The sequence below is a fragment of the Zootermopsis nevadensis genome, unplaced genomic scaffold (assembly GCF_977971745.1).
Source record: "Zootermopsis nevadensis isolate Lab colony 2312 unplaced genomic scaffold, Znev_1.0 Znev_ptg000015l, whole genome shotgun sequence".
Lineage (NCBI taxonomy): Eukaryota > Metazoa > Arthropoda > Insecta > Blattodea > Termopsidae > Zootermopsis > Zootermopsis nevadensis.
This window is the reverse complement of record NW_028259147.1, coordinates 624,865-648,871: the sequence shown is the minus strand read 5'-3', so window position 1 is coordinate 648,871 and position 24,007 is coordinate 624,865. Positions and strand designations below refer to the sequence as shown.

The 24,007-nt window shown below is 40.7% G+C and overlaps 2 protein-coding genes across 5 annotated transcripts in view; one reads left to right on the top strand and one right to left on the bottom strand.

The window, feature by feature from the left end:
* Positions 1-24,007, top strand: part of LOC110830877 (deoxynucleotidyltransferase terminal-interacting protein 1) — a 164,940-nt gene that overhangs the window by 29,293 nt on the left and 111,640 nt on the right. The gene's annotated exons all lie outside the window — the stretch shown is intronic.
* Positions 1-24,007, bottom strand: part of LOC110830873 (uncharacterized) — a 70,645-nt gene that overhangs the window by 21,077 nt on the left and 25,561 nt on the right. The window contains exons 3-4 of one of the 3 annotated variants that reach the window (XM_087348977.1): positions 11,148-11,349; positions 1,802-1,938 (exon numbers count right to left, since the gene is read on the bottom strand). In XM_087348977.1, the coding sequence (XP_087205103.1) occupies positions 1,802-1,938; positions 11,148-11,349 (339 nt within the window). Of the gene's footprint in view, positions 1-1,801; positions 1,939-11,147; positions 11,606-24,007 lie in introns of those variants that run through there. The other 2 variants (XM_087348978.1, XM_022066225.2) reach the window with 2 other exon arrangements.

Genomic DNA, 24,007 nt, shown 5'->3' with positions numbered 1-24,007 from the left:
AGGCCGACACGGACCATGAGTTTCCGCTGAATGGATTGATCTACCGGAAGTTCAGTAGCAAAAAGGCGTCTGCCCTTACGCCATTAGCACACATCAACGCATAAACTAACCCACCAAGTCTTTCATGAGAAGCCTCTTGTGGAACTCAAAGTTTCGTCGTCGTGTTCATAAAAACCCGCAAATCGATCCAGTCCCAAGACAGATCAATTCGGTCCTTACTTCTCTCCCCGCTTCTTTAAGACCCACATTAATATCATTTTCCCATCTACACCTAGGACTAGAAAGGTGTCTCTTTCTTTCAGTTTTTCCGATTCTCATCTCGTCATGCGTGCTCCGTCCAATATCGCATTTTTTATTTTATCGTCCTAATTGGTCTAGCGGTTAGAACGCCGACCTTGTAATCCTGGGGGTCTCGGGTTCGATTCCCGGCGGTGCCCGAATTTATAACTTGTGTTGGGCAAGGCCGTGGTCTAGGCAACACGGAGTTTTCCTCCGTGGCATCCCAACAATTACTCCATTCACACACAGAAGAAGGCGATGGCAAACCACTTCTGGATCATCTGCCAAGAACGTATATTAACAGGTCCCAGTCCGAGAAAAGGATGGAAGGATCCTGTTCATATGGACCTGTCGTCAGACAGAACACTTAAAAATTTTTTTTTGATAAACAGTAAAAATTAGGATCTTCCTCATTATGATATTTTCTCCAGTCACCCGTAACTTCCAGTTCTAAATATTCTCATCAGAACTTAGTTCTCAGACGCCACCAATCTGTGTTAATCCCTTAAAAAAAGTACACGAACGAGAAAAGTCTGTCTTATTAACTACAGAGGTTAGCCTGTCTTCCGTACGGCCTATAGGCTGCTCAAATATCGTACTTTCATGTTAAAGATGTCTGGGTTATAGCGTCAGTTTGTCGACGTTTCAGAGGTACTTGCTACCTTCGTCATTACACATCGTCCTGATGAAGGAACCAGCAAGGACCTCTGAAATATTGGTTAACTTCTCTACCAGTCTACAAGGCGCCATCTTCGGACTCGCTGCCTTCAGAACCTGAAATTCTACGTGGTTTAATGTTGACAATTTTCCATTAACATGTGTGGAAAAGTTACGATTAACTCGTTATACTTATTTGGTCGGAAAGCCGAGCTGTTCCAGGTCATTTCTGCCTCGAAATTCCCTTGTTTCATTCTTGCAATATTACAGTTTCTGTTTGTGGCTTCGTGGACTTTGGGACTTCGGCGTGTCCTGTATTTGTCGACACAGACGTGTGAACTGGCTTCAGTTTCGCAAATCACGTGCAATGTGTTACCGATACACAGAATCTTAATTTTAGAATCTCTGCGAATTCTTTTCTGTACTGACTTCAAAAAACCTATTTACAACTTTAAAAACTTAATTCCTTTAAGATAGTTAAAAGCGCCCAGACTGAAAATCGGCAAAAAAAAAACTTCGGCGAACAAAAGAAAACGTAGCCGGTTTAAGTTTATAGGGGTCTTTCGTTTAAGCTTATATTCTGTGAAACGATCCAATACCCCTTCATATGAACTGATCCCAGATTTACCCGATATTGGAAAACGTGCGATTCAGTTAACTAACAAGCCCTGTTCATTTTAAGAGCACCTGTGCCTTTTAAAGGTGGCAGACTTTCTTAAAAATCTATCTGTCTTCTGGGATGTTGCCCCACGCACCTCGATCACCGAAGACGTCTCCTCCCTTCAGATATCTCACCTGCCGTGGGCAGTGACAGCTGACGGCACGGGATACGAACATAGGTTATTCCAAGGAGGTTAGAGCCTACCTGGACGAGGTCCCCGAGGTCACCTCCTGCTGCCTGGAACGTGAGGTAGCACACGAATGGTAGACGGTCTTCTCTCGGCCTGTGGAGCTCCAGCTGATACGTTTTGCCCACATCCCCGTAGTACGTGCGGTTACAGGCTGCAAAAATGAACCATAAGCGCTTTTAAAACAGTTGCGAGACGCGAGGCCCGGAAGATAAATCTCTCGCACTCAGTCCCTTGTCGCTGGGAACCATGACCGTCTGCATAACGTTTAATTCATAAAGTGTTCGCTAGGCGGTGCCGTAATAGTATATAATATAATGTAGGGAATGCGAAAGGAATTTAAGTGATTATGATAATTTCAGTAAGCATACAGTTTATTTTAAGGACGCGCTGGTCGAGACGCGAGAGCTTTCGGTAGTAATCTATAAAATATTTTGAGAAAGTCTACATAAATTCCGTACATAACGTTGACTCTCTCGGTAAGGAGTGTGTGTGTTTTATATTCAAGAAGCGTTAACTTTAGAGCAGACAGGACTTAAAAAAAATATACGTAACGGGGCAGGGAGTGTACATTTTACGGCGTACACAGATTTTGATGTTTATTTAAAGTGTACGCTCGATAAGTCTAAAAGGGACCACTCTGATGCCTTGTATTTGTGTGTCCAATGTCACGAAGTGGCTATAAAATAATATGGAGTTTGAGACACGAGACAGCGGAAACACAGATAAACATAGAATTTGTGTGTTTTAGTTCAAATATCAAACTCTGTTGCCATACGGGGTGATATTACACACGTTTATCTTTCTTGAATGCGGAACACTTTCTGAAAACGTACCATATGTACCACCTGCTTGTGTTGCATTTACATTTGCGAGGACAGAGCTCACATATGTGGACTTCAGACTCTTAATATTGCCTTGCTTTCAAATGTCCGTATTAAATAGAGTCGAAACACACTTTTTATTGAACCTGTTTATACACGTGGTTTACTAATCCCGATTTATGTGTGCCTCGTGACGTAAACACATTTCGTCCTCTTTAAAACAGGCCTGAAAATCAGTGGCAAAGATTTGCTGTAACACACCAACTTCCTGTGGAGAGAAGATATCTGTAAACGTAGCATTTATAAAGCAGTTACTCCCTCCGATGAAAGAAGTTAGGGAAAGTAAACTTCCTTGTATGTTTCTCTTATTAAGCGCAGTTTCAACAGAGAATGTTAAATGCTCGTCTGTTTTCATTGCTGCAAAATAGCTCAGCTTATACAGGGTGTTCAAAAAGTCTCTGTACAGTAGTTACTTAGTTTCAGGTCTGCAATCTGCCGAAGTTGTAAACATGGTTGGTAGCACGGATACGTGAGAAATGTTTACAAGTTACATGGACATCACTTTAGTATTTTTGTAAATAATTTCAAATGTATGCGAATGCCTTGTTTTCTTCTGTGTAGAAAAATTCCGAACGCCCTGTATTTTTTGGCATTTATGGTAAATTATTTCCCCCGTGAATGTTTGCGATCACATGCACGTTCTCAAACCGAGAGCAAGGCAGCAGCCATTACCACGTGATGTACGTGTGGTTATTTTGTACATCTGAAGTTCAGATTCGATAATTTTTTACATTCCACATTACGCGTGTGACCATTTGATACTGAACTAAAATTTTACACAGCTCTAAATGGGGATTATATTTTTCCCCCCAAAAATATGGTAATTTATTAAAATGTTATCCACGGAACGGGGAACTTAATGTATAAAGAGAAGGAATCGTATTAGAAATAAAGTATAATTAATCATTGTAGCCTACAGGCCACGAGAATCTCCGATCCCCTGTGAATAAATTGTCTGCAGGATTAAACTATCGATTGGACCTAATTTTTATAGACATCACAATATAATATACAACCTCAGACAAATCCATGGAGCAGAGTCATTCTTGAGAAGCTGCTAGTCACTTAGTTTGTCATGAAATTTCCCGAATTTTATGAATTTATTTATTATATTATTCTCCCATCTATGTCTAGGTCTACGAAGTGTTTTTTTTTTTTCAAGTGTTCCAACCAAGCAAAGTATGAAACAATCAGCCAAGTAATTAACTGTTATGAATTGAATGGACGGAGGTTACTTTGAAAGTAACATTTATTTTAAAATGAGACAAAATTAACCCTCACGAAGCGATCAAATCGTAGGCATCGAACCTTCTTCCTTTCCACTTGCTTGGGAGGTTCTGAAAGGCTGCTAGCTGCTCGCTGGACCAAAATCCTGAGCAGAAGATCTACTTTAATAATTACGTGCAAGCTCTCACGACTTTGGCTGGAAGGGATTTTCTTCTCTCTCGAATGTACGTCTCGGGGTGGAAAATACATCGCTGGCTGTTTCAGTACGTGAAGATCCGAATAAACTCGTGTGTTTCAATGAATGAAAGGAAATGTTCTCGTTGCATACGTGAATTTGAAAGGTTTTGTGAATCTGTATCTCTGTCAGGGGCTATGAACAGCTTGGCGATAAAGTGAGATTGAACTCGATTCTACCCCCCCCCCCCAAACCACCACCGCATATCAGTGGCGTACTATACTCTTTATACAAGCTTTTATTTATTTTTTCTATAGATATCTTCTAAACAGTTTCGTATGACCAAATTTATAATTATAAAATTACTCTTTAGATAGGAGGATAATATTAAAATTAATATAAACGAAATGAGTTTTAAGGATGTGGACAGAATTAAACTGATATATGATATGGTCTTGTGTCTTGACTCTAGTGAATGCGGTGATGAACTTGCGGGTTTCATGAAGGGTAAGGAATTTGACTAGCTTAGCGACTGTTAGATTCTGAAGAAGAACTTTGCTTCGTCGATTTAAATGGCATGGGACAAGAGACAAATGAAGGCGTCCCTGGTGTTAGAATTGTGAGTTCAAACACAAAAGAAGTTGTCAAACGGTTGGCTATGTAGGGACGCCATCGCCACCTGCGTCCAGCTGCTGGTTGCAACTCCTAAACTGTTTATATCGAGTTTAATCCCCGCTAAATGAGTGTGTGATTAGAGAAGCAATCCCGGGATGAAGTCAGGGGAGACAGCGTCCGGCTGCAGGCACGGACAGAGCATCGCACGATACTTCCTCTCGCCCAGGCGTTTAAAAGGTCTTCAGTAGTGATCGCGTGACCCTCAAGGCGACGTCGCTGGATTTGATTATTAATTTGATTTCTGTAAGAATACCACGTAAAATGATTTCCTCCTTTTCATTGCATATTGCAATCTAAATTGCAGTTGTAGCATTTGAGGTTCTCACGGCTGTGTTCTGGGTTGTTGCGTCGTGATGTCTGGTAGAAATCTACCGACGTTTCAGAGGGCTATCGTCCTGATGATGGAGGCAGCAAGGACCTCTGAAACGTCGGTAACTTGTACCAAATTACACGGCGCTACAACCCAGAGGACAACCATAATTGGAATTACAGTGTTCTAAAAAAATATCTGTTGCGGATAGTAAGATACAGTGGGAGGAAATGAATGCGATCTTTGTAAAAGTCTGAGTCAAAGCTCGCAGAAACAAAGATAATTCATTCTGTTTTGGTGTCGTTATCCAGTTCTCATAATTTTACTGAGTGAAATATAAATTTTAGCTTTGAAGCAGCTTTGTGCATTGCCACTTAAGATTAATAAAGGATTATACACACAAATTAAAAATTAAAAAAAATTATAAAGGTGAAATTTTCTCTGCGTTTGAACATAATCTGTTAAGCACTAATGAATTTTAAATGAAACCTCAGGCTCAGATGTTGAAGTCAGACTGGCAGAATGAAGTGCTTCGGGTAAAGATGAGAACTAGTTGAGTACGAAGGTCACGCAACACAGAACTATTAAGTTCAAGCCCCTGACTCAGTCCTAACCAAGTCTCCCCCTCTAGAAGCACGAAGGTTTATTGCCTTGATTACAAGCGTCTATCATTGGTCCACATCCTGTTCCAAACAAAGATATTCCACATCCATCTTATTTATTTGAGATCCATTTTAATATTATCCTCGAGTCTACGCGTTTCTTCCCTAATGTTTTGTTTCGTATACCTCTCCGATCTGTTTCCATCTTATTGCTGCTTTAATCTCGTGTTATCCGTCTGATTAGGTTTGTGAGACCGTCATCGTCGTGGGAAAAAGGTCATTCCCTCTTCTTTACGAGGAAGAAACATTCCTTGAGGTCCCCTGTTTCTGTGGAAAAGGCTCAGGCTTGTTATCATGGAATATCACCCCAGTCGCAGTTTGCTGACGTCAGCTGATACGTCACAACGAACCTCAACCTCACTGGATTCGTAGTGGCCTCACGCGTCTCGGTTAGACAGAGCAGCGTTTTAATTTAACGAGAATTTCGATCCATTTCCCTGATAATTTAACCCAGTCCTATAATTAGCTTTGTGTCTGTAATAGTCCTAGTATGCATGGATCGTTGACAATCGAAAACACACAACTAGGTCGAAACGTGGCTCCTGCTTCCGGTGTCAAAAGCAACAGTCGGCAGATTTACTGCTGGCATTTTGAACTTCGAAAGCAGATAATCTAGGTCGCTTGGTTCTGTGATGAAGGGTTGATTTTATACATTTTACCTTTTGCTGGATTTCGTCCAAATCGCTGTCTGAAAATAGAACAGCCAAACCGAGGGCGGTTACAAACACCGGGATCGCGTTTCAGACCCCATTATTATGGTTATATTCTACTATACGGGGCATCTACTTCAGAAGAAATTATATCCAAACCAGCAGCTCCACGGCCTTTTGAAATACGTCACGTAAATAAGAGAAAGTGAACTGGGCTCTCAACGAATATTTTACTCATAATGCGAAGAATTAACTGGAGTTCTGTTAAAAGTTCTGGTTAAGCAGACTTCCGTCCTCCGTCTAAAATTATTCCACTCGGTTTACGTAACCTCTTTTCAACCCCCCCCCACCCCCCAATTTTCAAGATGTTTTATTTCCAGCTTCATAATAAAATGTGACGTCACGGGTACTGACGAAGTTCACGACTTTATTTTGTTCTCAAAACTGAAAAATAAAAAAAAAACAGAATAAAAGTCATAAGGTTCAGAGCCTGGCAGCGAGATGTGTTGAAGTCTTTTAAGCCCTTCGTCAAAATCTCTCGTAAAGTAAAATTTGAACATTAAAATATAACCCTATCTAACGCTGGCCTTGTAATCTCGGGGTCTCGGGTTCGATTCCCGGCGGTGCCCGAATTTATAACTTGTGTTGGGCAAGGCCGTGGTCTAGGCAACACGGAGTTTTCCTCCGTGGCATCCCAACAATTACTCCATTCACACACAGAAGAAGGCAATGGCAAACCACTTCTGGATCATCTGCCAAGAACGTATATGAACAGGTCCCAGTCCGAGAAAAGGATGGAAGGATCCTGTTCATATGGACCTGTCCTCAGACAGAACACTAAAAAAAAAAAAAAAAAAAAAAAAAAAAAAAAGAGAGAGAGAGCCAGTTAAAGACGTTTCAATAACCTGCTTTATTGCTGATTATTTATAATACTTTAGTTACTAGAACCATCTTGCGCAGACGACCATCCGCAATAGTCACATTCTAACGGGTTATATTATAATTAAGCTCAGGTTAGGTTAGATTAGGTGAGGATTGGTTAGTGACGCGTGTTTGCAGACGATGGTAATTGTTCACTAAACAATGCGCTTCATGAATACAACTTGCGTTAATGTTTGTTCTTGAGAATGTTTGCTGACAACTGCACAAGGTGGGTTGTGACGTCAGTTTACACTGGGATATGCAAAATAGCCAACTGCCCACTTCACGCTCTGACGTTTAATCCATTTTCTGAATCATTGAATAGCGCCTGTCGTTTACAATGTTGGAAGTTATCCACGGCTGGAAACTTTCAAGTTCTTTTCCTGCCCAGATTAAAAATCTCACATATTTTTATTTTTTTATCGGGCTTGTAAGCTACAACAGAGGTGACGCGTTTGGTTTCTCGTAGGTTAACAAAAATTAACCTAAAGCCTGTTTATAGAGGTAGAATGTACCTCTGAAACGTCGGTAATCTTCCACCAGACTACACGGAACTACAACTCAAAAGACAGCCATCTTTGCAATCACTGCCATGAGAACCTCAAATCCTTTTATCGATTTTACTTTCATCAGGGAGAGAATGTAACAGGTGCCTGAAGAAAACTGCATAATTACAAGATGAGCGAGCACGATATAGAGAAGCATGAGAAGAAATAGTTAGGAAATGGTGTAAACCGCGGACCTGATTAACCCTCTGTAACGGAGGCTGGCCTAAATAGAATGATTATTACTATAAGATTTCAGTCCGTACCGCGAAGAAAACAAAACTCTTCACCATTCCAAAGATCAACTTGTTATCCCTTTAAAGTCGAAGAGAGAGAGAGAGAGAGAGAGAGAGAGGAAATTTGTGGGGGGGAGAAGTGAGAGACACTTCGATATCTGGGGGGGAGAAAGAGCATCTTATAGCTAGAAGGTCCCCAGGCAATGCCCGCTCGTCCTTCTGTTAAGGATAGAGTAAGAGTGAAGGCGTTAGTGTGATGATTGGCATAAAAGACGGACTTTTGAAATTTTGTATTAGCGAAAGCTGAGGCTATTAATTTGGAAGTTTAGGACATAATTTAGAAGTTCCTACTGAGGGGAGGGGGGTAAATTTTGACGGCGTTAAGGGGTGGTAAATTTTGATTAATTTAAATAGGGAGGGCTGCATGAGAAGCTTGCAGTGGCAACTTGGAACTTGGGAACCATCTCAGCATTTGCTTGAAGACAGAGGAAAACCAAGGAAAACCTGCGTCGAGATGGCTGAAGTACGAAGCTCGTCTAAATAACATTCAAGAATTCAGTCCGTACCGCGAAGTAAACACTACACTTCACCATTACATAGATCGACTGGTTAACGTAGTTTAAGGAAATAATCGCGATTTACAGTGACGCCCATATATACATAACGCAAAGTTACTGAATGTTAAAGCCGTAGATACGTCCTGTTATCCACTGGAATTAAAGGGTTGAAATGGAACCGTTTATTGGCCCAATTGGAGCAATGGGGTCGGTATGAAGCGGGCAGGAATATAACATGAGAACATGGCTCAATGTACCACGAAATTGAATCTCACTTCAGGCTTTGATGTCCATCAACGCTGATGTTATAAATTACAGACTCGATCCAGTTCTGAGGCCAGCCCAGACCCAGGGGGTCCAACAGATAGGCTTTATACCCATTTTCCCTTCAGGCTTCAGAAAATATTTTCTCGAACATTGTTGTTGCCTCATGACATGACCCGCGTAATTAAATCATAAGAACAAAAGGTCTCTTTTCGCCCTCAACAGATTAAGGGACGAATGTGGGGATTACGTCAGATCGCCTTTAATTACAAATAGACTGTCGATACTGCATATGACTAGAGCAATTTAGATGATTGATCACGTAAACTTTTAAATCGAAAAGTTTGGAGGAAGGAGACCGCTTGGGAGACCTCAGTTCATGTGGGACCCATTGGTAAATAATGAGGAATTTATGGTAATCAAGGGAAGTGAATGACATGGGAATATTATCAAAATAATTCAAGAAGATTGAGGAAATGAATTAATTTAATAACCTATAAAGATATCTTTAAAGGATCGTCATATTATATCCTGATGATGTCGGCGAATTTTGACGAAGTCCACAGACAGGCCTGAAGTATTTTACCTTTCAATGGCTCTGATCACGCGAACGTCTGTGAAGACCATTTTAATAGTTTCACGAAGTAAATAAGTAGAAACCCGATAGTACTTCATCCAAATCGGTCAAACATTTTCTTCTGAATAATTTACGTATGTCTGAAAGCGAGCCAGTGTTTGCATACGACACTTATGTTATTGCTGATAGCTGAGGTTTAAGCTGGTACGTCAGAGCCATTTTCTTCACAATTCAGAAGTAAAATTATTCTCTATCAGTCAGGCGAGTGGACGGGCTGAGCCGTATCTCGCCGTATCGACAGAATAAGATGGATGGCTCCATTCCATTGAACACTGAACACTGTTCCGGCACGAGAGGGCGGACACAGTGCTCCGAGCGCTACACGCCGGGATATTGAAAAACCTGCGAGCAGGGCTACTCAATATAATGAACTGTGGCACGTCGTAATCATCAGGGGACCGGAATCAGTCCCTGGTCGTCTCGCATCCCGGATAAAACTGACACTACGCCCAAGCGGTTCTCATGGAGATGTGGTTGTAACGCCGTGTGCAGTTGTAGGTAGATATAAACGTTTCGGATGCACCTACTGCTTCCATCTTCAGGGTGAATGTGATACGGACAGCATGTTCTTCCGGAACGCTGGTAACCAAGGCAAAGAAATTTCGCAACTCAGAACACCTCAGTCTGAATTCTGTTGTTTTAATGAGTGTGAAAATCAGTCATATCCGTGTTTGTGACGCTTATAAGCTGCTTTATTTTGGTATGCTCCTGTGTTTCTGTAGTGTCAGGACCGCCGTATAATTTCTCTCGGGCGTTCGCTGCCCGCCGTCTCTTCGAATTCTATTTTCCCCACTTTCATGTTGTTGTCTTGTAAACTAGTGCGTTGTGTCAAACAAAATGGTAGTTGATGAGCCCAGCCTGCGGGATGCTGGGTGCTTTTGTCTGGAGCCCACCTCGTTCTCCGCTGGTATCGGATTCTTTATCTCAGAAACACCGAGTGCGCCGTTGAAGAACCTCTCCTGCCTGCCTGCCTGCCTGCCTGCCTGCCTGCATCTCGCTTGTCCAGGCGAGTCGTTTAACATTAACATTCTCATTGTGTTCTTCTGGGAAGACAAATAGAAAATCGAGAGCAGAAGAGGAGTCTGATTCTTCAGACGTAATTGGCTTGAACAACTCGGCAATTTTTAATTGAATGAACCTTCTGAAAAACAAGGCAACGCAGATTGTTCGGATGAAACGACGGAAACTCGGAGGAGCTGATAGTTTCTCAGCTGGTGAATAGATTTTCTTCTGTCTTTTGTAGAAACCAATGTTTACAATACTGTCTTACAATAGTCTCGTGCGGTCTGCATCCGGTGCCAGCTTAATCCAGCCCACACACCTTCACGTACTGTTTGATTAAATTACATGTGGACCTGTATTAAATTTTTGGGAGAAAAAACACCATCAAGTGTACACGTTTCGTGCAGAATCATGTAATCGTCTCACTGACTTCGTTTTGGTAATTATTGTTTTATTTTCGGGTTTGTGTTTCGTAATGTAACACAAAACAACACAAATTTCAGCTCAAGTGTTATATAAGCTAACCGCGAGGGATGGTTGCTGTTAAGAAAAGAGTGCAGTCAGTTACATACTCTTAAGTATATCATGTCATTAATGAGCAATGTCAGTGGCACTTACGTGTGCAGAACCGGGGCTCGTCGGAGGAGTCCCCACAGTCGTCCGCAGCGTCGCAGAGGCGGTTAAGAGGCACGCATCGGCCATTTTCGCACGGGAACTCGGAGCGGCGGCAGGTCGGCGTGGAGGTTACGACCAGCATGAACGTCAGGACGGCGACCGCCACAGCCACCATACTCATCGCCAGATCTGCAACAAACGACATCTGTGCAGGAATCAATAAACACCGCCTTTTACGAAATCTGAATGTTCATTACCTTTGTCATACGAGCCCTTAACTGGATTGTAATCTCTGCCGGATTAATCCAGTGTTCACCCTCCGACAGGTGGTATATTTCATTAAAATTCTCAGCTAAATCTTTGTACGCATTTGTATTGTCGGTCATGCGTGATACATGTCCTATCAATATCACCTTAATGATATTTGATTACTGATTTGTGGTTTCTGCCATGACAACGGACCTGCATGAACCTCAGTGGACCTTTTATTACAGGCCTGTCGACCTCAGAGCCATCCTCCCATGACCCAAGGCCAGTCTCGTTATTTTAGTTGATACAACATCCGACCTCACCGTCTTGAATCGGATATGAGAAAACGGCTTTCGGCAACGCGATTTGCTGACGTCAATACCACCGTCCGATCTCGTACTTAGAAATGTTTTAAAATAAACTCCAAGATAATAGAAACGAAAGGAAAGAGAAAATACGAGACTCCGACAAATTCTGAAGCTAATTTTTTTTTTTTTTTTTTTGAATTGGATTCGTGTGGCTGTTTCCATTAAAGTTTCTCTCTCGTCCCTACTTGAGAGTTTTGAAGGCGACTTTTCTGTCAGAACACTTACGTCACTTAGTTATAAACCTGCCTGATGATTAAATCGAATTACAAGTGTTCCGAAAGGAAACTTGCACAGATCTTCAGAAGCGATGATCCTGTGTACACTTCGCACCGACGACACAGGGGAAGAAATACTTTTTAAGGTCGTCTGTACATGCTTCAATGTTAGTACAGAATATGGCTCAGCATTCTGAAATTCCTAGAACTTATATAAACAAGTTATTATTTCATACATGCAGTTTAAATTCCACAAATTTTCATCATCATTTAATTCAGAGAGTTTTTGCTCTTAGTGTAAAGATACTAGACGAAAAGCGTAGTTCTACGCTTGGATTGTGATCTCCTGGGTTAAGACGCCGTGTGGTTCATTGATGGTTACCAGCGTTTCGGAGAAGCATACTGCTTCCATTTTCAGGATAAAAATCACCGTTGTGAAAACCTAAAATCTTGTGTTTTAGTTGATTTTTTTGCCTATAGTTAGTGTTTTACAAACTGTGGTCCGCGGACTCCTGCCGGTTGACATTTATAGTTGGCGTCATATTATCTGACTCGTAAATTGAACAAATCTGAAACGGCCACGTTAATGACTCAGAGACATCTCTAAAACTTTAAGAACATCATATCCTGTTCATCTTTATTTTTATATATGATATAAATTTCGTCTGTTTCCTCAGTTCTTCCATCCTCTGAAGGGAAAACACCACTTGAAAGACCTAGGAGTGGATGGAAGAATTCTAATTATAATATATATTAGAAATTTAATTTAAGACGGTTGACTGGTCTTAACTAGCTCAAGTCAAAAATCATTGGCGACCTCTTAAAATAGTAATAAAATTCTGATACGACAGAAGTCGTGGAATTTTTTCACCAGCTTAGCGACTATGAGAGTCTCAAGAAGAAATATGTTTCACGAAGACACGTGAGGGGTTATGTCAGAAGTAGAAAAGAAATTTAATTGGATCCCTGACGGATAAGACGTTTACAGAGATTTTTTTATTGAAATCTGATTCGCATCTTTAAAATTCATAACTTGGAGAGAGAAATTACGTCATGTCATATTACTGACGGTGTTAAGTTGGTATCTTTCTTGATCACGTAATCTACGATTCCGTTTCTGAATTGAATTCCTCGTAGGAATATTTAATCCTCTGTCTAGTTCTGTGTTCGCATCATTATTCATCATTTAAAACTCCTGGATCCATTTACCAGTTGCATTAAGAATATCTTTAAAGCGACCCCTGTCAGTATTTCTATGTACGATGAACATGATCATTGTCTTTATAATTAATGCTCTTTAATACACAGTTTGCATGGTTGGACATTTCCGTTCGCGCTAGATCCTGGAAGGAATAATCGCGATTTTAAATTCTGAACGCTGTTATTCTCGTCCGTCGCATTTTTTTTTTAAACTGAAAATCCTCTCTTGCTTAATCCCCGCAGAGAGCAGAATCCCCATGAACCGATGTCCCGGCATCACATGCTTCGACGTCGCACGTAATTCGACGTATAAATTCACAGCAGAGACGCGCTGGTAACAAAGAAGGAATTTACGCTCAGCGTTTTGCATAAATCTAGGCGCTGCGTATTGAACAAACTCTTATTTCAGAAGCCAATATTTGCCCAGCATCTCAGAGGAAAACTCATCTTTAATGGAATACGTTACTGGACCATGTCCTGAGCCATCTGCACCCTTGCACCCAAAGTCTTCCGTTACATTTCAGTTTTCCGACAACAATTTTACGTGCATTGCTTATGTCTCCCGTACATACGACATGCTTCTTTACTCAAGTTCCTTGCTTTCGTTATCAAAAACTTTACGTTAACACTTTAGAGCCAGTGGTAACTATATATACCACCTGCTTTAACAGTCAGTGACTCTGTATTGTGTATTTATGTATTTTGTATGATTCTCAAAATAAACAGCGATTATTTCCTTAAACAGCGTTAAAAAGTTGATCTTTGTAATGGTGAAGTGTAGTGTTTTCTTCGCGGTACGGACTGAATCTTTAAATATTATTCAGATTCCTACGTAGTGTATTTATGTGTTTCGTATGATTCTCAATGTAAACAGCGATTATTTCCTTAAACAGCGTTAACCAGTTGATCTTCGTAATGGTGAAGTGTAGTGTTTTCTTCGCGGTACGGACTGAATTCTTAAATATTATTTACAAGAACTTCGAGTCTCAAAGGGTTAAGGAATAATATTTTAGTAAGTCCACAATACTCCAGAGTGCACGGAGATTTAAAGGTTCCGCCAATTACGAAAGATATGTTCAGTGGGTAGACAATTATTTGTAATTTGTAGATCGGATGACTGCGTTTTCCATGGCGTCTGTTAGATCGGCGGGGAAATATCTACCGCTCATGTGTGATGTTCGCAGTTGGCATCACTGTCTCCACAGTTGTTTGATCGGCGGGTGGAAAATGAAGTTCCGTTATTACGACTAATAATCTACTTTGTTGTTAATTGAGCGTAATCACGCAGCCCGCTGAGTGCTAGTATTGATCCTAATTAAATCCAGACACCTGCTACGTCATGTGGAGGGCCTGGTACCGGGGAGAGGTGCTCCAGTTTCTTCAGGGTTGCGTTTTTACTGATGATTATGGTGATAAGGCACAACGCTATGATAATGTTATTTTGGTGACTCATTTGAGTACACTATATCAACTATGTAGGTAAAATTGTTCTTAATGAGAAATTTCAGATTTTGTTTGGCGAGGTGGCTGGTAGACACACACGATCGTGGTCTGGTTCAGGGTTCAATTTGATTTACTCAAACAAAGGAGAAATTCGGCGGGCCAGATCTTACGCGATTAACTGCTGATAATAGGATGAGGGGTGTCCACCACTGCAGCCCCATAGGTGGTCCCGCTGGCAGCGGTTTCACTCTTGCAAAGTCAAACAAATTCCAGTATTTCTGCCCTGAGGATGAGTGACTGTAGTCCTTGCTACCATGTAATTATAACTGTTTGCCGACATTGATGAAGTTTGCTGGCAATTAATTTTCACTGTAAATGAATTCTAATTAGAAATGTAGCTGTTGTTCCGTTTCATGAGGACAAACAACGTGACGATTTATTAATAGTGGCTATTAGAGCCTTAGTTTAAGCAAACTTTGCCCAGCTACGGATTATTGAGGGTCAATTTCAACTAGCACCCTTCACCACTCGCCTTTGTCGGTCTCAGCTGTTACCAGAACAAAGTGTCTGCATTTCCAAACGATCAAAATCTCATTCCTCTTAAATCCTTCGTATTAATTATTAGCGGCTTATAAATGAAGAGAGAATTAGTGCCCTAAGGACAGAGCACAGGGTAAGGACAAGAGTTAGGAAACAGGAGAAGACTGGTGGAAACAGACCACGTGGAAGATATATGCATAGGCGAGAGGATATTATTAAAATGGATATAATAAAACAACTACGTTTTAAAATTTGATCGTTTTTCGTTGAATTTAGGGGGCCCTGGAGAAAATGGTGTATTGAGGAGCTGCATAAGTTTACGGAACATTGTTAGGGCAATTAAATCGACGAAAGCGGCAGGACAAATGGATAATATTAAAATAGATCTTGCAGACATGGGATTTTTTTGTGTGGATTAGATTCATCTGCGTTATGAAATGGCCCAGTGGCCGGTTCCTGTGAACGCGGTAATGAAATTATGTATTCCATAAAGAAAGGGAAAGTTTATCGGCTACCTGAGCGACTATCAGCTTGCGAAGAAATAAGTTTCTTAAGTTTGTCCATGTCCAGTTCCAGAAGTCTCTGTTCCCCTTCGCCTATTATTAGGTTATTTTCGAACCTAAAAAAAGGAATTCGTAGTACAAGATTTGTTTTTTATTGCATTCATGAAATTGAAGCTTTGTTTTCGACGCTGGTTTTAGTAAATATCGCATTTGAGTTACGCGAGCCGATTCGTTGCTGTCTGTCCCCTCGTTCAGAAGTTTCTACAGCGACGACCGGTGTCAAGTTTAATCTCATTCTCTACTTTGCGTCTGACTCTTCTCATTCCTCGTCATTTACATTGTGCGCTCTGACATCAATTTCCTAACATTTTCCTACGTTCGTATTTTTTTTTCCTTTCATTGTCTCACGTGTTCTCAGTGAACGGAAGGACATTTCTTTTATTTTCCCTTCTCTCCTCGAGTTCATTTTCTGCCATTCTCCTTCTGTGTCACAGATATCGTGTTCGCTACTCCCCATTCTCAGTTGACGTCGAAATTTCTGTAATTTCTCTATTAAGACTGCGCTCTTCTAATTGACACTCCTTCCGAGATTTGGAACTCGCATTGCCTTGTCTACTACTACTCCGTCTTCCAATGTCTCTTTTGACGTAAATACGTCTATATTTTAGGGTCAGTGTCATTCGGCAAAAATGTGTTACGAAAAGGGAAACGAAAAAGTGTAACCTGGTTACCTAGGGAACGTCAATTGTTTACTCGGCATTATTGTTACCTATGAAACGTTACCTTACATTACATTACATTCACGGTGGTCTAGCGGTTATAACGCTGGCCTTGTAATCCTGGGGTCTCGGGTTCGATTCCCGGCGGTGCCCGGATTTATAACTTGTGTTGGGCAAGGCCGTGGTCTAGGCAACACGGAGTTTTCCTCCGTGGCATCCCAACAATTACTCCATTCACACACAGAAGAAGGCAATGGCAAACCACTTCTGGATCATCTGCCAAGAACGTATATGAACAGGTCCCAGTCCGAGAAAAGGATGGAAGGATCCTGTTCATATGGACCTGTCGTCAGACAGAACACTAAATAATAATATAATAATAACATTCAGCTACCACAGACCCATCTTAAGCGTAACTAATTCAAGTTGATTAAGCAATGTCTTAATCAAACTTATCTCAAATGTAAAGCATGTATGAAGGAAATATTTAGAATAAAGCCAATATATAAACTTCCTTTCCGTATAGACGTATTTACGTCTAATTCTCCGGAACCGTCGTTCCACTGACAACTTTTTCCCCTGGGAGTGAGTGTATGACGTTCATGACCGTAAACCCCATTCAACTCCAAAAAAAAATAGAGTCCGTCTTTAAAAGCCGATAGTCCCTGAGCCAGTCAAGAACTTCCTCGTCTTATATGGAACTCGAAGGTTCTTTAACGCCTGAACTCCAAAAAACAAAACACTGGCGATTGTTTCAATGTTCTCCCATTTATACGAAAATGATCCAAGCGACCTGTCCCCTCAGCATTTACGTTTGAAATGCGTCCTACGTGTGCCAAATTGAATTTCAGACCTCAGAACATGATTCGTCTCCTGCCAATTAATGACGTATTTTATTCAGTTACGTTACAAGTACGCGGTATCTGAAGCAAGGTACTGCGACGTCGAAGTCATGAGGCATGCAGAATCTCAAATTACATATGTAGGGAAAGTTTCGATGTTTGCTCAATCGATCAGTGCCTTGTGTTTACACACGGAGAACGAATCTTCAAGCAAACAGTGCATAAGCTTGCCTTAGAGCGATGCGTGCAATATAGGATCTGAGTTAGCCACGCTGCCTGCCTTCGGGACATAATTTCTAACCACAGTTTCGAAGGAACTCCAAAAAGTTGTACGGAACAGCCGAACAAGAAGTTGAGGCTAGAATTAATAACGCTTGTCTTGATCCAAATGCTTCGGCAGCCTGATTAGCACGCGAAGAACATGATTTTTTTTAAAAAAAAATTCGCAAATTTGGAGACGTTTCTGGTCATAAGTTAAGCATTTCCGATTTTGTGAACACGGTAATGAACCATATTGTACCATAAAATGCGAGGAATTTCTTTACCAGCTGAGATTTTAAAGGAGGTGGCTAGTTGTGAACAAAAAATACCCACGCAGACATTTCGGTGTGAGAGGAAAATCGAAAATTTCGCTCCGACATGCAAATTTGTTTGACTCCGTTGCTTCTTGTAGCCGCACGGAGCGCGATCTTCACTTGGCTTCTGACTGCTGCGTACTTTTCTCTCAGTTGTGAATTTAATGGCTTTGTTGTGGTATTTCTCAGACTTCCCCTGTTTCTGTGTGTGTTTAAAAGCGTTTCACTTTGAAACTACAAAGTTTTACTGTCTCATTTTGAGCAACGCGTGTTTTTGTGTTTTTTTTTTTTTAATGGCGATGACTCGCGTTTTACGTATAAAAAAATTTAATATCACAAGTCAATATAATTCTTCCTTACTCGATTACTACTACTTAAATTACACTACTTTTAAATGTTCACATGTTATTATTATTAGTGTTCTGTCTGACGACAGGTCCATATGAACAGGATCCTTCCATCCTTTTCTCGGACTGGGACCTGTTCATATACGTTCTTGGCAGATGATCCAGAAGTGGTTTGCCATTGCCTTCTTCTGTGTGTGAATGGAGTAATTGTTGGGATGCCACGGAGGAAACCTCCGTGTTGCCTAGACCACGGCCTTGCCCAACACAAGTTATAAATTCGGGCACCGCCGGGAATCGAACCCGAGACCCCGAGGATTACAAGGCCAGCGTTCTAACCAGTGGACCACCGTGGCGTGATGTTCACATGTTACTACAGATTAAAACCCACGAGCGCCGACTTAAGAATATCTCACGTTCTTTTACAAACACTCAGAAGTAGGATTTGGTGTTTTCATGGCGGTGAGTCCGAATATGACTGTCTTCTGGGTTATAGCACCCTGATGATGGAGGCAGCAAAGACCTATGATACAATGGTAAACTTCTGCCAGACTACATGTCGCTACATCCCAGAAGAGAGCAATTAATCACCCAAAAGTATGAAATATACAGAACTATAATTGTATGTATTTATTTCAAGTTGGTGTGTATCCTAACCTAACCTTGTGGAAATCGTAGACTGAGGGTTTCTGGACATAGGATTCTCGGCAGAGTATTGTTACCAAATGGCCGTCTTTCTATCCAAATTTGAGTCTAGCTAGACCAGGGGACCCGACTAAGTTGTCGTCCTCCAATTTGCCACGTGATATGGGTTGTAGAATGAATTTCGGAAACGACGTGGTACGTACAAGAAATTTGACAATGGATAGAAACAAGCGGTCGGCGTGAACCAAGATTTCGTAAGTTGAATTTATCTGACGAACGTGAGATCACGCGAAATTTCTAAAGTGTAACGGCCTATAAAAAACGAAGAAACTCTTACAGACGGTCCACGTCACAACGGAGTGAGGTTATATCACCGTTTCGTCATAAAACTGGAATCACATAAAACCAAGCGACGCGGTGAATGTTCCTGGAGGTTTTTTATTATATTTCCCAAGGGGTCAGCGGATGTACGTCCTGTTTACTCGTGCGCCTACTCGCAGCTGAGGTCGTCTTATCCACCAGACTGTCAAATCCTCACGCTTATTCGGATGAAAAACGGAAGTCAGGAGAGTTTCCGGTTTTGTAAGGAAAGAAAATTGTTTTGTTTTTTTGTCCTTATCAGAGGACATTCAGCGACTCGGGTGAAACGTTAAACAACGCGTTATTTCGACTCCTGTAGAACTGAGAAGTCGTCACTTTGTATTTATCTTAATGTAGGCAATTATCGGCACCGTCACGGTGGTCTAGCGGTTAGAACGCTGGCCTTGTAATCCTGGGGTCTCGGGTTCGAATTTATAATTTGTGTTGGGCAAGGCCGTGGTCTAGGCAACACGGAGTTTTCCTCCGTGGCATCCCAACAATTACGCCATTCACACACAGAAGAAGGCAATGGCAAACCACTTCTGGATCATCTGCCAAGAACGTATATGAACAGGTCCCAGTCCGAGAAAAGGATGGAAGGATCCTGTTCATATGGACCTGTCGTCAGACAGAACACTAAATAATAATAATAAGGCAATTATCAGTCGTTTTGTTTCAGATATGTCGTGATGTGTCTTACGATATTTACAATCTTCTAGAGATTAGTTTGTTTAGGACTGAACACGTGGAGCTATACTCCCATTCGTCTCTATATTTTCATGTCATCGTGATTTGACAGAGGCGGAACTTTTCCTTCTACCTGTTTGCAGATATTTTAATGAGGAAGGTAAATTTATGTCTTGCGGGTAATGAAATTGTAAGGAAATTATCGGCTTTCTTTGAGGAATGGAAGCTATGAGGCTAGCGTGTTTAATAGGATTGAATCCGAACGCAATTATGGAAAAGAAAAAACCTGCAGATTCTTATTCTTCCGTACGAAACCAAATTAAAAGAAACTCGTTCATCGCGATTACTGAGACGAGGTATTGAGTTCGTCGCTTCTCATTACGTGTCCACGAATCTGTGCGCGCCCACCGGAAATTCCAGTTCACTAGAAATGTAAACGTATTCCAATTAATGAGCGGAAAAAAAAAGATTCTTTTACCGTCCATGCATGACTGGTGCATATTTTTTTATAACTTAACATTGAAATGGGAGTAACAAGTCGTGTTCTGATGTTGGTATGAATTAAATGGCTTAGTGCAGTTTCTGTTGCCCTGTTAGTAACATGTTTAACGCGGTTCCGCTTACAGCTTTGTGTTCCTGACATCCCCTATCACGCAAAATGCTTCTTCCTTTGTACAGTACCGTGTAAGAAAAATGAAACATCATGAAAGCTTAATATTCTCGAAGTGGAATCACCTGAAGGGGTGCAAAAACCTTACAGATCCCTGGCTTCCTTTAAAACTGCGTCACTAAAACCTTCGTATATTTGAAGCACACAACCACCGTTCAATCACATTTTCAAGCGAGTGTACATCGAATAAGAAACGAGATATTTCCTGTGTCTCTGGATTGAAGTTCAGTGTCTTCTGGAATGTTGCGCCGTGTAATCTGGTAAAATTTTATCGACGTTTCAGTGATCTTTACTGGCTCCGTCATCGGTGCCCTAATGACGAAGGCAGTAAGCATCCCTTAAACGTCGATAAACGTCCACCCAGAAGAGAGCCATCTTCGGTTTCGCCGCCGTGAGACCCTAAAATCTCACCTAATGTAAGACAATTATCGATATTAATAAGCGGCAGTAGGAAGTATTATTACGCCAATTACTGTGGATGATTCAGAAATTAATTCTGCTTTGCGTCGTGTGTGACAGCATTAGACCGCCATCTTTGTTTCCGATGGATTTGTTCCGCCGTGATTATGTGAAGTCAGATTTGCGTGAACTGAACGAGGTTCCTCAGCGTGTCCGTGAATCAGGGCTGAACCGACGTTGGTCCCCGAGGGCTCATAGATCACCCTCTCCGGTGTCCGGAAGCCGTTATCTCACGGGATATGTGGGGAGTATCTCTAAATACAACACGAGCTGTGAAAGAGTCGCTGTACGAAGTCGAACGAGGCTTTCGAATGAGAGACAAACAGAAAGCAGGATCCGTGTTGCCTCTGTGTGTTTGGGTACAAAGAAAAACATTTTCGTATAGAAACGTAATTTAAAATCACTTGTCACATATTACCACTGAGTTTTATCTCTCATTAACTCTTTTGAGCGTCTGTGGCTGATATAAAGGCCTGTCGCGGTTTGTAAAATAAGTCGGATTCTGCTACATCAGAGGAAACAAAAGATTCTGAAAATGACTGTACCTGTGCCTTCTAGCTACTGCTTTATTTGTGAAAGGACATCCAGCGCGAATGTAGATCAAAAACACGGCAATGACTCAAGGGTTTGTCTCATTCCATCAAAGATTCTTAACAGCGAAACTTTCGAAACGTCACTTCGTTTTAAACAAATGTTTGTACCTGTTGTAATGTTCTGTAACTCCATAAGCTGTTACATCAAACGATTTCATGTTGCTGAATATCTGCCTAAAATATTAACAATCTACTAGAGCCCTTCTTGAAAAGCTATTGGTCACTCATCTGGTCACTAAATGACACCCCATTCATAGAGTACGAAGATTATTTATATCATACGAGAATGTTTAAACTTCATAACTTCGAGCCATATTGCATTTTATATTATTAAAATTAAGTTAATTAATTAAGTTTTACTGGCGAACACTTTATTAAGGATTTATGATTTAGTAATACATGTTTTGAAGGCGGTACAGATTAGTCCTACGTCGAAAATGTGACATCCGTTGCGTTGGTATTAACAGTTGAAGGACATTAAAAAGTACGATTTTAGACAAAACAATAACGGCACAACATCTATACCAAATTTTATGGAAATCCTTTCACTTATTCTCGAGCTTGAAGTGGTCTCCAATGAATATACCACATTTCGTGAAAATCTGTACAGCCATCATTTGGTTATTAAAAGTACAGACTATGACAACTAGGTGATGACGTCATCAGAAGCGTCATTGCGCATGCGTGGAGGATCATAGTAATGGCGTCGTCATTTTCCAAATTCATGACTTTGAACATCCGTCACTTTGGATCACCGAGTTCAAGAAATTGAGAAGCACCTGTCTGGAGACTGGTCTGTGTGCCAAATTTCATGAAAATCCGATCAGCCGTTTTCGATTAACGGCGTGGCAGAAAAAGTAGTTCCTAAGACCAATGACAGATGGCAACACGATCTGGAATGAAAGACGGTTCGCTTACGCTGAAACGTAAAGAACGCCTAAAACCTGTCCTTCCCTGCAATCAAACGTAGCGGTTACTTGGATACCTTTCTTCCTAGGAACTTGTAAATGCACGTGTCATTTGTGAAAGCTTACAGTACACGCTTTATTTGCGTAAATTTAGACTAGTCCACGTGAACTAGTAACACATGCGCGCGCACACGCAAGCTTTGAGGAAATCAGTGTTGTAATTCAACTGTAATATCTTTCCCATGAACGTAACTACTGACATCTGGTTACTATCAACACGCACTTGTTCCATATTCTCGATCGACTCTTTTGTCAGTTTTCCCGCTAAGCAACACAGTGTTCACACGTGTTTGCTTTGTTCTTACTATAATGTGTTGCTGTCCTTGCAGAAGATTGTGTTTTGTGCTATTTATAGTGAATGTTCACATGGATGTGGAGGAATATGGATTATTTTTAACATCGCTGACAAAGGTAAAGATTTTCTTAGTTATACTGTACATAAGATAGAAACTTCATTGGACCAAGCCAAAGATGTAGAACATGTCATCACACAAATGCAATACTTGTTTCTAATACAAATATAAATTGTATAGTAAAGCCACTAATTTACAGTCAACTACAGTATTACCACAAAATTAGTTACACAAGGAAGTAAAATCATTTTTTATATTTATAGAGTCTAGTGTTTAGTGCATGAAGGTTATATCTGTATCTTGTACTTATATTGTGGATATCTGAGTTTCTGTTCTCCGCTGTGAATGATGATAATGAGAGGGAGAATTCACTGGCTAGTGGAAGAATATTAAATTTCTTAAAAAGTTCCCTCCTTTTCTTTGGAATGCAAAGAGTTTGTTTGCTGTCTGTTGTGCGGAGATTATTTTTGGGATTGTGCAGTCAATTGTCAATTTAGTCCCTTCTGCCTCGACATTTGTTTTGTCCTCGTGTCCTGTTCCTAGATTAACACAATTTTTGTTGGTCGTACAAAATTCAATGAATTTTTTTTCTTTTTTCCTTCAAAATGTAATGTGAGTTTATTGACGTTAATCCATCTGTTCAAGCTAGCAAAGACAACATTCATGCAAATTTGTAAAGTCTCAATTTCTGGATGCAAAATAATGATATTCGTGTCTGACTGATGATTGGTGGAAAATCATTGACATATTTTAGGACAAGCTGAGCACCAAGAATGGAACCTTGAGGAAGACCTTGTTTTTTTAATGACCCTATTTCAATAGGTTCTGTTATTTAAATTGGTGATTTCTGTTGCCTTGTTTAATGGAGGTATGACTTAAACCTCTGATCAGCTATATTTCAAATTCCATAAAAATGTACTTTTGACAGAAATAATTTAATGATTTACACAATACAATTCTTGAGACAGATCACAAGATATTCCAATAACATGCATTCTATTATTAAGAACACTTAAGATTCCATCTGTATAACTGAAAAAGGCTTTATCAGTTACGAGACTTTCCTAAATCCAAATTGTTCACTTGCAAGTACATTTCTTGAGTTAAAAAGTCACTTACTCACTTATCCA